Source organism: Heteronotia binoei, chromosome 3, assembly GCF_032191835.1.
Source record: "Heteronotia binoei isolate CCM8104 ecotype False Entrance Well chromosome 3, APGP_CSIRO_Hbin_v1, whole genome shotgun sequence".
In the NCBI taxonomy this organism is placed as follows: domain Eukaryota; kingdom Metazoa; phylum Chordata; class Lepidosauria; order Squamata; family Gekkonidae; genus Heteronotia; species Heteronotia binoei.
In genome coordinates, this window is record NC_083225.1 from 172045813 (window position 1) to 172064215 (window position 18403).

The following is an 18403-nucleotide window of genomic DNA, read 5'->3' on the forward strand; positions in this document are numbered from 1 at the left end:
CTTCAATCAAGCTCCAAATTTGCCCTGCCACTTGATGGCTGGCCCCTGGGAAATCGCTGTGTGTTTTTTCCTTGCAAACTGGGATTCTAAACCACAGCTGGATCCCAGTTTGTGGCGAGAAAGCACAGTCCAGTTTGCCCAGGTGCCAGAATTTGGACATCGAGGCAAAGGGGGAGCTTGACTGAAGGCTTCTGAAACTAGAAAGGTTTCAATGAGTTAGAGGGAGGGCAGAGAGCATGTGAGTGCCAAAACCATTCATGAACAGATGTAACCTATGTGGCCTGTACCCAACGAAGAAGCAGAAGCACAGAATGCAAACATTATTCCCCTGGAGACAGCTTTTTCAAAACTTAATAGGCCAACTTCATTTTTGTAAAGGTAAAGGTAGTACCCTGTACAAGCACCAGTTGTTTCCGACTCTGGGGTGACACCGCATCACAACATTTTCATGGCAGATTTTTAAAAATTTTTGTAGGGATGGTAAAATTGCGAAGATGATAAAGAATGAGCTTGATCTGCACTTGCCTCACTTCCTGAACGCAATGTCAAATGACAAGAATGCACATTTAACAGAACCTGTACACAGCACACTACTACCAATGCAAGCATTTGTACTGCTGGTCAGGGGTACCCCTCCATCAAAACTACCTGCAAGGGGAAAATATTAGCATATCATATAGAAACGGCCAAGTCCAGCTATTCACCTGTCCTAGTTTTCTACTTGAGAGTGGTTTTTTTTAAGGCAAACTTTCAAAAGCTAAGCCACAAATACAATATGAAGTGGTACAGTTCCACCTGAGGTTTGAAGCAACCTGTTATCACCACTTAATTCTATTGCATATATAGATCAAGCTTGAGTCATGTGAGATGAACAAGCAATCCTAAACAGAGTTCCACTCTTCTAAGTCCACTGAAGTCAATGATCTTAGAAGGACGTAACTCTGTCTAGGGTTGTACTGATTCACAGAAGCTTGTGTGAATTCCTTGCCTCTGTCTTTTTTGTAAGGATTTCTCATATCCATTACGGCTAACTAAACAAATGTGGAAGTGATGCCTCTCAAAATAGGACCTGATACTGAAAAAAGGCCCTCATAGAATTCCCCCCGCCCTGCTTTGCATTCAGCGGAAAATGTTTCAGTAGCCAAGTAAGCAAAGGTTCACACTCCAAGTGGATGCCACTTACAGCTGTGCTGAAAAGAGCTTTCAGAACGTACAGCTTGTGAAACACATTCTGCAAGGCATCTAATTTGCAAGAGGAGAATACGAAGACCTTTGAGCCATTTTATGCACCAAACCAATGGCAGGAATTATGTGGGATTTTAATTCTCATTTCTTGCCTCTGTTTTTTTTTTTTTTTTAGATCATTCGAAATCCAGGGCCACGGCTGTATGGTTTGTGCTTGTTTACTCAATCAGCGTTCTGTTCTCATCCAAAGGATCCAGGTGCAAAATGAATTTTTAAAAAACCAAACATTTTTATTAATATGGTTGGTCCTCTGATTCAGGAGTTCAATGCTTCAGGGCAGACAGATTCTATAAATATAAATTATTAATAATTATACTGATAAAACACACTAGCAAAGAAGGGGGAAGCAATTCAATGTATAGCATTTCCACTTTGAAAAGTTTCCTTTAAAACCGGACGGAAAAATCACGTTTTCATTAACTGGCGTTCAATTGTAGGGATGTGCAGCCCCCCAAAAATGACATGTTGACTTTGCAAACTGTGACCACTCCGGACATTTATCAAAAGTTCACACAAGCATTTTCATAGTAAAATCTCTGAAATGGCTTGGACCGACTGAGAACCAATCGCTCAGAAAGCCAGATATCCCAAATAGCAGTCTTTAATTTTGAATTCCTGGATGATTTGTTGTCATCTTTAAAAAACAAAATGGAACTTTTGGTTACCACCAAGGGAGAAGCCTTAAGAAAAGTACCACGTTCTTAAAAAAACAAAAACAAACAGTAACAGTTAAGAACAAAGCAAAACACCCTGTTGATTATTTTCCTTAGATTCTCTTCCACTGGTCAGGAGCTACATTATCTGCCTCTGCAGAAGTTGTCGGAAATCAACCACACACAGGGGCTTACTGGCAGATCCCCATTTCTGTGTCAGACAGAAAAAAATCATAGTGCTTATCGCTTGTTACCATGGATACCATGAAGATACTGCTGTCTGCTAACTATTACTAGAGAAAGACAACATAATTCTCTGGAACGAGTCCCGTTTTGCCTTCATAGGTTGCTTTTAACCATCCTGGTTCCACAGATGGATACACTGTGAAGAAGCAGAACAAGACAGTACCTTTAAGTTTCGACAGAGCTTTGAACGCCTTTCACATATATATTTTAATGGTTAACATTATCAGTAAGTCAACATTATTATTATCATTCACCATGAACATCATAACACAAGCAAAAGGCAAGTAAATGAAGGAAGAGCGTCTTGAAAGACCTTCTCTGTGTGCTCCCACCTTCTGACATACAGTGGGTGGCTAAAAGGGAAAAGGCACTTTTTCTGTGGTAAAACTGTGGTCAGGGAACACCTACCCAGTGAAGATTCACCTGGCATCTAATCTTGTGTGCTTCAAATGCCAGCTAAGACACTTCCTTTTCCTGCCCAGGCTTTTAATGGAGGGACCGATTCCCCACTAGCCTTACCCCGCTCGACCTCTCCTCCGCGGAGCTTCTGTTGGATTTCGCACAAGCTGCCCCAAGGCTGCAACTCGCTTCGCCTCTTTCGCATCACAAACATAAACCGGTTTTTAGAGGATCTTGCTTGCTGCACGAAAGAGGCAGAGTGAGTTGCAGCCTTGGGGCAGCTTGTGTGAAATCCGACTGGAGAGGAGAGGAGAGGAGAGGAGAGGAGAGGAGAGGAGAGGAGAGGAGAGGAGAGGAGAGGAGAGGAGAGGAGAGAAGAAGAGAAGAGAAGAGAAGAGAAGAGAAGAGAAGAGAAGAGAAGAGAAGAGAAGAGAAGAGAAGAGAAGAGAAGAGAAGAGAAGAGAAGAGAAGAGAAGAGAAGAGTGAGAGCGGGGTAAGCTGGGATTATGGATTGGCTTTTTAAAAAAGTGTTTAATTATTTCATTGTCTATTAAAGCATTAGTATGTTTCTATAAAATGCACACAATTTAAGTGTGGGCTTTGGTTTATCTGTTTTAACTCCCTGTTCTAGTGACTGTAATAGGTGATCGTTTTGGAGTCGTATCCACAAGAGAAACCCTTTAAAGAAATAGTAACTCAAATTGAACAGAATACATGGGATCCCCTTGGGGCTGCCTTTGACCATCAAGAAAGCTATGCTAGGGATCATAGGACCTGCACGGACAAAAGCTGTGAAGGGCAGGAGGGGCTATATAGCTGGCTGGATCCAGTCCATTATGGTGGTGGAAAATGCCACCAAGTGGCAGCTGACTTAAGTCAACCTCATAGGGCTTTCAAGGCAAGAGACATTCAGAGGTGGTTTGCCATCGCTTGCCTCCATGTCATGACCTTGAACTTCCTTCATGGCCTCCCATCCAAATACTACCCAGGGTTGACCCATCTTAGCTTCTGAGATTTGATGAGATCAGGCTAGCCTGGGCTGTTCATGCCAGGGCAATCCACTCTAAATTACTTCATAATATTCAGGGCTTTTTTTTGTAGCAGGAACGCCACTGCATATTAGGCCTCACACCCCTGATGTAGCCAGTCCTCCAAGAGCTTAACAGTAGGAGATGTAATAAGAGCCCTGTACGTTCTTGGAGGATTGGCTACATCAGGGGTGTGTGGCTTAATGTGCAAGGGAGTTCCTGCTACACACACAAAAAAAAAGCCCTGATAATATTTATTAAATAAGCAAAAAAAGAGGTTCAATTATCACCATGAAACGAGAAAGAACACTGCCTCTTACCATTGGAAAATATTGCCCCCTGAGGGAAAGAAAGTTCATGGCTATGCTCGGCTTTGCAGGAATACATTGCCTTGGCTTGCCTGGGGGAAAAAAAAAAACAGAGTTGATAGTATTTCAGTTAAAAAGAAATGCATGATGTGTAAGAGAAAGAGAAGTGTGTGCTAAGAAGTGCATTAAGTGAAATCTACAGGCTGAAAGAGAAGACCTGCTCAGGCCCTCACACCCCACCCCCCTGCATGCATTTGCTAGGTGCGGGGCCAATCTTCATAATCTTTAATGCTAACTAGTGTTGACTCCTAATCAGAGCAGGTTCTGGTTTCAAACCCTTGGCTGACATCAAACCCTTATGGCTGACATCAGAACCAACATAGATGAAGAAGACGACTACAGATGTATACCCCGCCCTTCTCTCTGAATCGGAGACTCAGAGTGGCTCACAATCTCCTATCTTCTCCCCCCACAACAGAAACCCTGTGAGGTGGGTAGGGCTGTTCTTTCAAGGACAACTCCTGTGATAGCTATGGCTAACCCAAGGCCATTCCAGAAGCTGTAAGTGGAGGAGTGGGGAATCAAACTTGGTTCTCCCAGATAAGATTCCGCACACTTAATCACGACACCAAACTGGCTCTACACCAACCACTACACCAAGCTGTCAAGGCTGGAAGGAGAAATTCATACGAGTGTGCAGTTGTGTGGTCCATTCCTGATCCTTTAGCCTTACATCAATACTAGTCCATAGTGAATTTGCTACTTTTTTGTGGCTCTCAGCCAACATCCTGCTCCACAACCACGACATTAATCTTTACATAGCTTTTATTGTCTTCAAAAACATTTTTTATGCCTGTGATGCCAGCATCCTAGTGGTAATCTTCACTTAGGGACAAACATCCTAAATACAACAGTAGTCTTGCAAAACAGCAGGTTCAAAAGAAATGCCAAATATTGGCATTTTCTGATATTCCCAAATCCCATATTGGTATGGTATTGGGATTTGGGAAAAAATCAGGAAACCTGAATTTATTCAGCTCCATTATAGCCTATGGGGATCAGTCTGTAATGAACCCAGTATGAAATTTATGAACATCATGGATGAGTGAAAGAATCTGAATGCACGTCACTGGTTCAAGGTCCTCTATGATGGTACACTATGTTGCACCACAACAGTATAGCATAAAAATCAAATCCATCCCCTCAAAAAAATGCAAAAGGAAAGACAGAAAACAGATGAAAAGGAAGTAAACAGCTGTGAATGTTTAAGGTTCACACATTTTGCCTTTAATTCAAAGAGAAAAAGTGTAATGTTCAAAGAACTACAGTTAAATTGCCAAGAACGTAGCCGATTCCACCAAGCTAAGAAGAAAAGAGAGGGGAGGGGGAAAGAGAATAGTCTTCAGGCTGAGCAAAACACAGTGGGACATGGCAGGTATTGCAATTAGCACACTGGGCTGTGGAAACAAAGGTGATTCTCCAACCTGCTGCAGGGCACTGTTGGGACTTTTTTAGTCTGCTGTAGGTAGGATAGTCTTGATACAGATCTCTTCTTCCTTCCTGCTGGCCTTTCATTTGCCTGGCCCTTTGTTACTCGTCTGCACTCCTACAAAGGCTCTGGCTGAATCTCCGTTAACCTTGGCAACCTTGCTTGCTTTGTCAGTAGGAAAAATAAAAGCCATGCTTCCTTTTGTCAGATTCCTCCCTCATATTTATGTGACAGCAGAGTGGAGATGAGATGATAAATCGAGAAGTGGAGAGGAGAGGAAAAACTGGGAGGGAAGGTGGGAAGAAAGGATAGCACACACTGTAATATTATGGTTTTCATTCCTACAAGATGTGGGGCTTACAAATTTAGATGGCTTTAAAGAAATTACAATGAAACAATGCTATCGTTTTCTCCAGTACTTTGGCCACCAAATGAGAAGGGAGCACTCACTGGAGAAGATCCTGATGCTGGGAAAGACAGAAGGCAAAAGAAGAAGGGGACGGCAAAAGACGAGATGGCTGGACAGCGTTACTAATGTAACTAACATGAATTTGAGCAGACTTCGGAGGATGGTGGAAGACAGGAGGGTCTGCCGTGACTTGCTCCATGCGGTCACAAAGAGTCGGACTCGACTGTGCGACTGAACAACAAAATCATTTTCATATATTCAGAATAGGAAGTACTGGGAACAAAAGAAGGGGAGGCAAATTGCTTGCATGCAGTCCCCTGAAAGCATTCCAAGGCAACTGGGTGGCCATTGTTGGAAACAGGGCTACATGGACCCACAGTTCAATCCAGCAAGACAATTCTTTGTACTTTTATCCAGTCTGTCCTTCCAGGACATGAGGGTGGCATTCCATGACTTCCTCATTATCCAGTTTATCCCTACAACAATCCTGCAAAGGTGAAGAAAAAGTGTGACTTGGTCAAGGTCACCCTTGACGCTTGAATCGTGGTCTCCCTGGTCCTAGTGAAGTGCTCTAACCCCTGCAACACACTGGCTCTCTAATGTACTATGTGCATAACAAGGCAGGCTATGACATATGCCTTCATATAAGCACATGAAGCTCCTGAGTGAGACCACTGTCTTGTAAAGGTTAGTTTTGCTTACTCTGACTGGCAGCAGCTTCTTTAGAGTCTCAGGCAGAGGTTTTTACCATCACCTACCACTTGATCCCTTTAACTTGCAATGCTGGGGACCAAACCTGGGAGTTTTTGCTTGCAAAGCAGGTGCTCTGTCACTGAGCCATACTGTAAGTCTTCTAAATTTTCCTATTGCAGAGTGATGTAGATTATGTTTACCAGCTTATACTAGCTTTTCTCAGCCTGGGAAAGCAATTTTCTAAGATGCAGGTGGACTTAAAAAAAAAATTATATCATTATCCTGTGTTGCAAACAATTGCTCCATGGCTCGCATCCATTTAAATATACAGATTCCCAGTCTCAGGCTTACAGCTTATGTAGCCCCCTAAAGCATTTATATTAATCCTCCAGGGCCTGAGCAGAATCTCAGCTTTCATTAAAAGAAGGGTTTCTAGTCCTCATGACTGCACAGCAAGATAAAATGGAATGATATTATTATTATTATTTACAGCAGGGGTGGCCAATGGTAGCTCTTCAGATGTTTTTTTGCCTACAACTCCCATCAGCCCCAGTCAGCATGGCCAATGGCTGGGGCTGATGGGAGTTGTAGGCAAAAAAAAACATCTGGAGAGATACCGTTGGCCACCCCTGATTTACAGCATCTTCTTGTGCATCTCTTTAGGGATCAATAAAGTGCTTGGCAGCCATTACTATTATTAATAATAATAATATGACTTGATGAATCACCCCGTAAATTAATAAAACCAATATATTAAAAACAGATTGCAAGTCCCAATGGCATCACATTGAAATGCTACTATTTTTTGGACGCTGCATTGGGGGGCAGGGGACCCTCCTCAAAGGGTGGAGGAGAAGGATGCCAGTTTGGCAACCACTGCTGTCCTCAGGCAAAAGCCTGGCAGAAGATCTCTGCTTTACAAGTCCTGCAAAATAGTAAAAGATCCCGCAGGGTCTTAGTGCCTTCCAGCACAGTGTTTCACCAGGTTGGGGCTGGGACTGAAAAGGTCCTGGCCCTTGTTGAGGACAGCTGGACCTCTTTAGAGCCAGGGATCACCAGCAGCTTCTAACCAATAGAGCATAATGTTCTTGCAAGGACACAGCGGAGGGCTAGCGCAGAATGAGTACTGAGCAACAGGGCTTGATGAAAGACAACTGAACTTACCTTCCTGAGGCAGCCTGCTTCAGTGAGCCACCACTTTCAAACAGCTGGGCCTTGGCTGCCACCCTAGAGAAGGCAAGAAAGAGTTTCAGCCTGACACGCACTCCTTTAAACACAAGAAACTGAATGCTTGCAACGCTGGGCCAACTTACACAGACCCTGGCCTCTGATAGCCATTACTTGACGTCGTATCTAACCGCAGCCTTCGGCACATCTTGGGTGGCAGGTCTGGGTTTACCAGAGCTTTTGGGGTCTCTCGGCCATCTAGAGAAGCTAAACTCTGTACTGAACCACTGCAGCTCTTGTTACCTAAATAACAAAAAGGGACAAGCAGTCATTGAAGAGGCACACGTTACACCCCTACGGTACTCTGAATTCATTTGGCTTAAAAAAAAAAGATAGGTCAGGTTGGCAAATTCTTAATCCTTTCATGCAAGCTTTACTTACTGTATGGGACCAGGCCCATTCAGATCTGGCTCCCGACCTATCTTCCATCTCTACATTCACAGAACAACCATGGTTTCCTCCAGCGCAGCATTCACTCTCTTTCTCTAACTGGAAAAAGACCTCAGTGGTCTACATTTTTCAACTATTCTCTAAAAAACAAAATACTAACTAAAGCTCAACTAGAAGAGAAAACAGCTACCAAAATTCCTTGGTTTGAATATCTACCGCTAAGCCACTTTCTGAACAGCTCTCCCTGCCGCGAGTCTATACTACACCCCCAAACAGAGTTTGAACATCTCTTTTCCAGTTTCCATCCCAAGTCTAAAGAACTTATTTCCAAAATCTATAATATATTGTTGTCCAAAGTTTGCAGAACTCTACCCATTTCTTATAAGTGCCGGCATCAAGAAAAAAAGTCCTTCTATCGGCTTCGCAGTGGGATTCCATTTGGGAAATGGAGGCCTTTCGGAAGAACTCTATCAATACCCTTCAACAAAACTACAAACTAATGTCACGATGGAACCGCATGCCTCAACATTTTGCCCATATAGACCCTCTTTATTCTCCTCTCTGTTGGCGGCAATGTGGCATTGTTGCATCATCATTCATTGTTGGTGGGAATGGCCGGTAATCCAAACTTTCTGGAACAAGGTTCTGTCACTAGTTGATAGTGTTTCTGGTACAACAGTTCCCAGGCGGGTTGACATAATTCTTCTTAATAACTGGCAAACAGTTGAGGCATCACCCTCAAAAATCTCACTACTTATCTTTCTCATAATTGCGGCCAAAACTATTGTAGCACAAAACTGGAAATCACCCAGCACTCTGAATACTGATAGTTGACTGCTTAAAATATGGAAATACATTGCCCTAGAGAAAATTACTGCAGATTTAGACTCTCATGATCCTATAAAAGCTGCTCAAAATTTTTATGCTAAATGGTATCCAGTTCTAGACAAAACTGATGTAGACCCTCTGTACACAGAATCAATCAACAAATGTGTAAGACATAAGACCATTATACTGTCTTGATTTACAATGCATAGCCTCCTCATCCTACATAATTAAGATTCGTTGTATTTGTACCTGTTAATATGCTGCTATACAGGGTATTTATGTTTGACAACTGTTTTTCTTTTGTTTGAATATGTATACAATACAATAAAATAATAAAATTGTGGGGGGGGGGAGGGACAAACGGCATCTTCTTGTGCATCTCTTTAGGGATCAATAAAGTGCCTGGCAGCCATCTTAAGTCTGAAACCCTGGGCTGTCATTTGCTGCTAGGCAGCAGTGGGTGATTGGGTGATTCACATTTGCAGGGAAGAAACATCAGGCTGATTACTTCATTACTGTATCAAATGGACAGGTGTTCTGGGGTCAACAGCAGGCAAATCAAGGCTCCAACTAATGGTGGATCTCTCTGCAAGTGAAAAAGCAGCTTGTTGTGGTGTAACAAGTGTGGAAGAGCTACACCAGGGGTGGCCAAACTTACTTCACATAAGAGCCACATGGAATAAACTTCAGATGTTTGAGAGCCACAAGGCATGAATATCTTATGTTTCAGGGCTGTAAAACACGAAGGCAGGCAGGTAGGCCTGATTGGGGGGGGGAGGTGGGAGGGGGAGGGAGGCGGGAAGAAAGCAACTTTAAATGCATTCTGCAAGCTGCTGGCTGGCTTGAAGAATGTATTTATTTTATTTTAGGCAATTTATAGTCTGCCCTATCCCAGGGAAAGGCTCAGGGCGGATCACAACATTCTAAAAACAGTATAAAAACAATAATTAAAATCAGAGTGCTGTAAACAATTTGACAAATCATAACAGTTTCAACGGCAGCTCAGTTGGTCACATATTATATGAACCGAAGATAGTAAATTAAATAAATGTACATTATAGAAGTGATTAAAAGAGAAAAATGTCTTTTCCAAGTCAGCTGACAAGGCAGTGGGGGCTTCAAGAGCCACACAAAATGTGTGAAAGAGACATATGTGGCTCCCGAGTCACAGCTTGGACACCCCTGGGCTACACTGTTAGTGTAACAGAAGCCTTCACATCCAACACAATACCCCTGGCTGCTCGACTCCTACAAAACCACAGCCCGCCCTGCATGTGTTTTGTGAAGGAGAGTGCATGGATTTGCTGCTTAGCTCTGCTTTTAGCTCACAGACTGTGTACATCAAAGCCAGTTTGCTGGTAATCAGCCTTTTGAAAAAAACCAGCAGCAACAGCAATTACTATGTGCTATGAAACAAACAGCAACTGGAGCAGGAAGTTTACAGTGATCATTATCACTATACACAGAAACAACACAGAACTGCTTGACTTCTTTTATTCCACACCCCCCCCACACACACACACACACTGCTGGTGGGTAGATTAAAAAAACAGACAAACCAACCTGCACATTAGCCTATGGAAACCCCAGTGAGGATAAAAGCCTATTGCAAAACAATATGCTGATCAAAGTTGCTGAAGTCTTCAATTTAAAAGCTAGAAATGACTCATATGGTGACAAAGCATGACAGATTTCTCAGGTTTTGGTGACCTGGTATTGCTATTTCCGTTTTCTGTACAGATAAAGCTTTTAGTGACATCATTTCTCTCATTGCTTGGCCCTTTCCCCCCTTCTATTAATTTTTTAAAAATAAAAAAAACAACTGCAACATTGTAAAAGTAAATACTTTATACCTATGGGACTGCCTCTCTGGTTGCAACCCCCTGAACTCCCTTTGGTCATTCTCTAGGGCCCACTTGCAGGTGCCTGGCCCCAGGATGGCTCAGTTAGCTGTCACCGGGGAAGGACCTTCTCAGTTGTGGCCCCAACTGTGTGCAATGAGCTCTTGGATGACACTCGTTACCTGCTGGAGTTTAGTTTCCACAGAGCATACAAGGCCGAATTGTTTACATTGGCCTTTGAAGGTAATCCACAAGTTGTTTTTGTTAATGGTATGGTGCATCTATCTATCTATCTATCTATCTATCTATCTATCTATCTATCTATCTATCTATCTATCTATCTATCTATCTATCTATCTATCTATCTATCTATCTATCTATCTATCTATCTACCTATCTACCTATCTATCTATCTATCTATCTATCTATCTATCTATCTATCTATCTATCTATCTATCTATCTATCTATCTATCTCAACAGCTTTATGAGATTAGATGGATTCATGGAGGATAAGTCTATCAATGGCTGCTAGTCATGGTGAATGAGGGAAACCTCCACATTCAGAGGCAGTCAACCTTTGAATCCCAGAGCCAGGAGGCTCTGCTGTTGTTATTGATTGGCCACTGTGTAAGGATGCTGGACAAGGCGGGCCACTGGTCTGCCCCAGCAGGGCTCTTCTTATGTTCTCAGTGTTGAGTTATTAAATGTTTATTAATTTTTAATGATTTTATGCTATTGTATGTTATCCTGTTTCACTTTGTAAGTTGCTTAAAGCAGGTTTGTCTGGAGAGGCAGCACACAAACTTAATCTATTTTTGTCTTTCTCTCTCTGTGTGTGGTGTGTTTGTTTTTAACCATTAGGCCATATTGTTGTCTTAAGCCTGCAAACCACTTCATGCAAATCTATTTGGAAAAGCAGTATGCAAAAGTTTGAAATGAATACCATTAAATGAATCTGCCCCAGGGCTTTTTTTGAGCAGGAATGCAGTTCCAGCTGGCTTGGCATCAGGAGGTGCTGCCTAATATGCAAATGAGTTCCTGCTGGGCTTCTTCTACAAAAAAGCCCTGTGTGAAACAATGGTGATGTCAGGGGTGTGTGGCCTAATATGCAAATGAGTTCCTGATGGGCTTTTTCTACAAAAGAAGCCCTGATCTGCCCCATCCTGGCTCTGCCCTGGCTTTTCTTCAGGAGGCAGTAAGAAAAGTGAAAGATTAGAGAATCTTGTTCTTTGCTCCTGATGGTGAATGAGGACAGAGGGTAAGGAATGTGGGTGAGAGCTGGACCAGGCTAGTCACCACTGTGAGCCCAAAGGAGTTCGAAGGCTTGAGTTCAATTGTAATAATATTTTATTTTGTGCTTATATTTTATAAAACAAAGTTTGAGACCGGCAGCACCATTAAGACCAACAAAGTTGAATTCTGGGTATAAGCTTTTGCGTGCATGCGTGCTTCTTCAGATACAACGAAACAAACTGTTCCAATGTATATGGAGAAGACTGCATGCACAGGAAAGTTTATACCCAGAATTAAACTTTGTTGGTCTTAAAGGTGCCTCTGGACGCAAACTTTGTTTTATTGCTTCAGACCACCAATACGGCTACCCGCCTGAATTTATATTTTATAAGAAAGCTTTTCTGTCCCTCCCCACAGCCAATTCTGCATGTCACTGTATCATTGCCTGCTATGAGATGGAATGGAAGTGAGTCTCCCCTGCATTATTTATGGTTATATTCTGAGACAGATCCAGGAAGAAGACTGTCTATGAAGCTTTTGCTCTTATTCCTTTCACTGTGGTTTCGTCAGATGGTGGCAGAGGGCAAAATCAGAGGGGTTTTTTGTTCTTCTGGTGTATTCTTTTGGTGTGTTGTCTGCCAACTGTAAATGTGCATGTGCTCACATGTCTCTAGCTGCTGACTGAGATTTTTAGTTGTTTTGGCTGTTAACTTAAAAAAAAATGTATTAGCTTGACTTCTGCGGTGTATTCTTATTATTGTGAGGAATCTTGTGAACCTGTATGAGATTAGAGTGTTGGACCAATTTCTTCTGAATAAATATAGTATTTTGACTGCTGTAATTCTTCTCTTTATAATAAGCTGCCTTGTATATCTGTTAAGACAGAAAGGAAACTCATACATTTCCCAAAAAACAAAATGAAAAAATAAGGAGACATATGGGCCTTGTCCCCACATCAGGCGGTATGCTGCACGGAGCTTACCTTCAGCAGAAGGGATTGACCTGACGGACGAAGCTGCTGACCTTTTCATGCCAGAAAGACTATATAATCCTTTTTTGGTCAGGTCCAGTGGTGGAGATGCATTCTCCAGACCAGTGACAGAGGCAATGCTCTGACAGTCAGACTCTACGTCCGTTTTCGCTGCATCCTCCTTCGAGGATGATTCGGGACTCGTTGTCCAAAGGCCTGAATTTTTCTGCCCGTTGGAAGAAGGAGTTGAGGCAATCCAGGGAACTCCTCCTGCTTTCTCCCTGGGTTGGGAAGACGTGGATTTGGTGGTGCTGTTTTGTTCTGAGGAGTGAGAGGAGAGTGATTCAATGCTGCCCATGGGAGTGCTGTCTGGACTGCTACTGTATGAGTCACCTGGAAGGGTTGAAAGAAAACAAGGCCATTTTACTAAAGTATTGAAAAATTAGTAGTGTCCATGTGGAGTGTTTTAGTCAATGAATAGAAAGTTTAGTCCTAGTAACCAGAAGAATTGTGACCCTTTTGTAATAAAACTGTTGTTTTATTGTGTTGGACTGGATGGGCCACTGGCCTGATCCAACATGGTTTCTCTTATGTTCTTATGGATGGGCACGTCCCTCACACTTCCACAGGTTGCCACTTAAAAAGCACTCCTGGAGTAACAAATGTTAAAACTTATGAGGCTAAAACCGTGAAGCGAATGCATAAATGCTAGCACATTCAAGCCTGCTCTAACTTTTCATCTTGTTACAGAGCGAGGCTGTGGATCTGCCCCACAGCAGCAATGAAAACTGAGATTAGTGCTCTTATCATTACGAACAAAGGCATCTAGCCAGTGCCGGATTAAACCCCTATGGAGGCCCCTAGGCAGTCAAAATCTCAGGGGCCCCCTTGCAAATCATCTCAGAATTGGAGCACCCACCCCACTGCCTGAGGCCCCCGCTGAAACCTGCAGCACTTTCTCAAAAGCCCCCTTGACAAAATTGCAGGGGAGAGGCAGAGAGAGGCAAACTTGGTAAGGACGCCAGCAGCAGCCACACCAGGCAAGTTGGGCAAAGAGCAGCTCAGTCGCTGGCTGCGTGTGCAGGCTGGGAGGGCTGCAAGCAGCGGGGAAATGGAGGGGGGGAAGCCAGCCTGGGGCCCCTAAAGGCATGGGGCCCCATAGGCTGGTGCCTACTTTGCCTAATTGTTAATCCGGCCCAGCTTCTGCTACTATCCAAGGAACTGCCAACAGCAAGGAACGAGAATATGCTGGATGGGTAAACACCACTTACTGTCTGGGTCCGCAAGGCATGGGGTGTAGCGTCCTCTGGGCTTGCGAGGTCCTGTGGAGAGGCAGATTGCTCTTGTCCTCCTTGACCCCGACCGGGACTGAGGTTGCGGAAGAGGGATGTTGGGATCTGGGGCCGTGCGAAATATCTGCCAGTGACAAGCAAAGAGACTTCTAATGCTTGGAATCTTTTAGGAGTTCACATTTTCTACACTTCTCCCTTTAGGCTCAGAAAGCATGTCTGACTTAGGATCTCTCGAGATTTCATTCTCTTGATCAATATACTGTACCAATTCTCTCGGAAGACAACTGGGCAAGACACACCTCCCACCCCCCCAAAATTAAAACTAAGTGAAACTGGCTCCACTCAAGGAAATAGGTCTTTAAATCCTATAACTCAATACTAACAGGCAGTTTTACAGCAGAAGTGGGAAAAATAACCCCACAGTTGTCCTCTCCCAGAAGGCCTGTTTCCATGCCTAGCAGCCAATCGATCTAGCCACAGTCTGGCTGCAAGAATGTGTTCTTTCCCAAAATGGAAGCTGGTTGCCGAAAGCAACTGCCTTAAGCAAATAACATTAAGATAGGACATGAAAACAGACACAATACAAAAATTGAGAATTAACGGATAAACAAGCACTCTGGTAGTTTACCAGCAATAAAAAGAAAATTAAATGATGTGTAACACTGCTAACATTATCATAGGAAAACTGCTAATATTAATAATTTGTTCACTTCAATAAAAAAGAGCTGATATGCCCAGACTGTTTTCTCTGCTTGCTGGTGTCTACCAGGACTAGGCATGGTGGCTAATTGCACGTTCACCATTGAAAATGGCAGTCACACTTCCCTTTCACTCACTTCTGGAGATACTTACGAATATCATGGCACTCTGTTTATCTGCCCGCCCATGAAAGAAGACAGGGGAGACGAAACACTGAAATGTTACCACATTATGACATTGTGGCTAGCAGTGTGGTTACCTTTTTGTTAACAGCAGGGGTCATTTTGTAGAAAAATAGGTGGTGGAGCTCATCCAGGGATTGTTATGCAGCTGCACCTACTATTCAATGGACAAGGAGGTAGAACTCTCAGAAGGAGGAGGAGGAGCTCTCAGAAAGGTTCAGGAGCTGCACTCCTGTGAGCTCCCACTGAATCAGAGGCCTGGTTAGCAGAGATGCGATTAGCATCATGTCTACATTGGGCCTCCATTTGTATTTCAACAACCAAGGCTTTTTTTGGAGCAGGAATGCAGTTCCAGCAGGCTTGGTATCAGGGGTGTGTGGCCGAATATGCAAATGAGTTCCTGTATTGCGAAACAATGGTGATGTCAGGGGGTGTAGCCAAATATGGAAATGAATTCCTGCTGGGCTTTTTCTACACCCCGCCCCCCCCCCCCCAAGATTTCAACTATTCCTAAATAGTACTAGATCAAAATGATACAGGAACTTTGTTTCTATAAGAGAACCAGTAAGTGGTTAAAGTGGGATTGTGCCCTGAAGCTTACTAGGTGACTTTCAGCAACTTCCTTTCTATTTCTCAGCTGTCAGCTCTCAAAGTGGTGGTGAAGATAAAATACCAGAAGGGGTCCCGATATGCTGCCTTGGGCTCTTTGGAAATAAATAATAAGATGGGTATGCATGAGGTAGTTCGCAGTGATTTACTATTAAGGCAAGCATATTTTGTTAGTCTTTAAGATATCAAAGAACACACATACACATATTTCTGTGTGTATGTGTGCATGCCTGGAAGTCATGGCTAACTTCTGGCCACCCCTTGTGGGGCCAGGAGGCAAGGACATTCAGAGAAGTAGTTTATTGTTGCCTGCCTCTGTTTCCTGGCCCTGGTATTCCTTGGAGCTCTTCTATCCAAGTACATGCCAGGGCTATTCAGGTCTCTGATATTTTTGATAGTATGGTGTAACCAGGGTTTTTTTGTAGAAAAAGACCAGCAGGAACTCATTTGCATATTAGGCCACACACCCCTAATGTCACCATTGGTTCACAGGGGGTTTGTGGAAAAAGCCCAGCAGGGACTCATTTGCATATTAAGCAACACCCCCTGACACCAAGCCAGCTGGAACTGCATTGCATTCCTGTGCGTTCCTGCTCAAAAAAGGCCCTGGGTATAACCCACATTTTATAGAGAGGCAGGTTATAGTCATCACTGGGGAGGGGCTATGGCTCAGAGGAAGAGCATCTGCTTTGCATGCAGAAGGTCCCTAGTTCAATCCCCAGCATCTCCAGATAAAGGATCTGGCAACAGATGGTGTGAAAAACCTCTGCTTGAGAAATAGTGGAGAGCCACCTCCAGTCTGAGCAGACAATACTGAATTTGACGGACTGATTGTCTGATTCAGTATAAGGCAGCTTCATGTGTTAATGTGATCCTCTTGAGCTGGATTGCTTCTTGAGCGGTGGAAGATGAATACTAAAGCAGGAGAACATTATGTAGAACATCTAGCTTTGTAAGTTGATTTTAAAACAAACAAACACCAATATAAGGTGACCAGTCTCCCAGGAAGGCTCCTCTCATCTTTTACCTTCTCATAATGCTCAATGAGAATCTCAACCACAATATTCTGAAACTTGATATTCATCATAGCAGCCACTGTCTCCTCCTGGGCTCTCATCAGCGTGGGGCCAAATATAACTCCAAGGTTGGAAACAGTCATGAGGTTCTGCTGACTGTGCAATGACACCCTGGGGAATAAATGAAGAAACAAACAAAACAAAATCAAGGGGAGAAAAGGTTTCTCACCCACTAGATTTTTGTTCAAATGATAGGCTGAACGGAGGCATAAACTATATTTGTTCTACTAGCCATGGTGCCTAAGGGGAACTCCAGTTTGGTGTAGTGGTTTAAGTGTGCGGACTCTTATCTGGGAGAACTGGGTTTGATTTCCCATTCCACTTACAGCTGCTGGAATGGCCATGGGTTAGCCATAGCTATCACAGTTGGCACCTGGGGTTCTTTTGGCCACAGTGTGACACAGAGTGTTGGACTGGATGGGCCACTGGCCTGATCCAACATGGTTTCTCTTATGTTCTTACATAAGAACGTCCCTCACATTTCCACAGGTTACCACTTAAAAAGCACTCCTGGAGTAACAAATGTTAAAACTTATGAAGCCAAAACTGTGAAGCGAATGCATAAATGCTAGCACATTCAAGCCTGCTCTAACTTTTCATCTTGTTACAGAGCAAGACTGGCAAACTGGGGAATGGGTAAGGCAATTCAGAGAGCACGGCAAATCTATTCACGCACAGATCGTGCCATTTTCATTTTAAATGGAAGAGTTCAATTTCTCACTTAGACTGAGGCCTCTGAAAAATACAGCTAAATTAATATATATAGAAGCAATAAGTAGATCTAAAACAAACAGCTGCAAATGCCGGGCATAAATTCCCTGCTTTCACCTGGCAGGACCGCTGAGAAAACATTCATTTGTTTGGAACCACATATTGTAAAGAAGAGGTGTCTGCTGCAAGGCGGCAGACTTGAAAGCACAGGAGGGTGTCAAGAGGCAACATGCTGGCCTGTTCTTGGATTGTGATGTTTTGGGGGCCACCATCCTGGAGGATGCGGGCAGCTGGAACCTTTGTCAAGCCCTGCTGGCAGAGGAGAGCATCAGCTTTACTAGGGGAAAGCAAGGAAAAGAAAAATATAGCCACCGGTTATAGAAAAGAGTACAAGTCCAGTAGCACCCTAACGACTATCAAAATTTGTGGAAGGGCATGAGCTTTTGTGAGTCACCGCTCAGTGTCTGAAGAAGTGAGCAGTGACTTACGAAAGCTCATTCTCTACCACAAATTTTGTTAGTCTTTAGGGTGCTACTGGACTTGTACTCTTTTCTACTGCTACAGAAAGATTAACAAAGGCTAACCATCTTGATCTGATCTACCACCTTGGTTATGTAAGCCCTGAGCTGCGGCTTAGTGCCTGATTTGTCTGAAGATTGCTCTCCCTGCTCCCCATGTCCTTAGCCTCTCTTACACAGTGCTGTCCCACTTTCTGGCAGCACCAATTCCAGGCTGCGAGTGCGAGGGCTAAGGGGGTTTTAGGTTCAAGTGCTGTTTTTATGGAGAACAGAAGGAGAGGGCTGATTGTTAGAAGTCAAGGCTATTACCTCTTCTTCTACAAAGTCCAGTCACTTCCCAATCTTTGCGGCTGCTT

General features: G+C 43.5%; 1 protein-coding gene across 2 annotated transcripts in view; it reads right to left on the reverse strand.

Annotated features, from left to right (window-relative positions):
• Positions 1-1454: 1454 nt before the first annotated feature.
• The window catches only part of ARHGAP42 (Rho GTPase activating protein 42), a 248868-nt gene continuing 231919 nt past the window's right edge, over positions 1455-18403 (reverse strand). The window contains exons 18-24 of one of the 2 annotated variants that reach the window (XM_060234906.1): positions 16770-16929; positions 14232-14376; positions 12973-13353; positions 7784-7940; positions 7635-7697; positions 3892-3971; positions 1455-2280 (exon numbers count right to left, since the gene is read on the reverse strand). In XM_060234906.1, the coding sequence (XP_060090889.1) occupies positions 2192-2280; positions 3892-3971; positions 7635-7697; positions 7784-7940; positions 12973-13353; positions 14232-14376; positions 16770-16929 (1075 nt within the window). In that variant the 3' untranslated portion in view covers positions 1455-2191. The remainder of the gene's footprint in view (positions 2281-3891; positions 3972-7634; positions 7698-7783; positions 7941-12972; positions 13354-14231; positions 14377-16769; positions 16930-18403) is intronic. The other variant, XM_060234907.1, reaches the window with a different exon arrangement.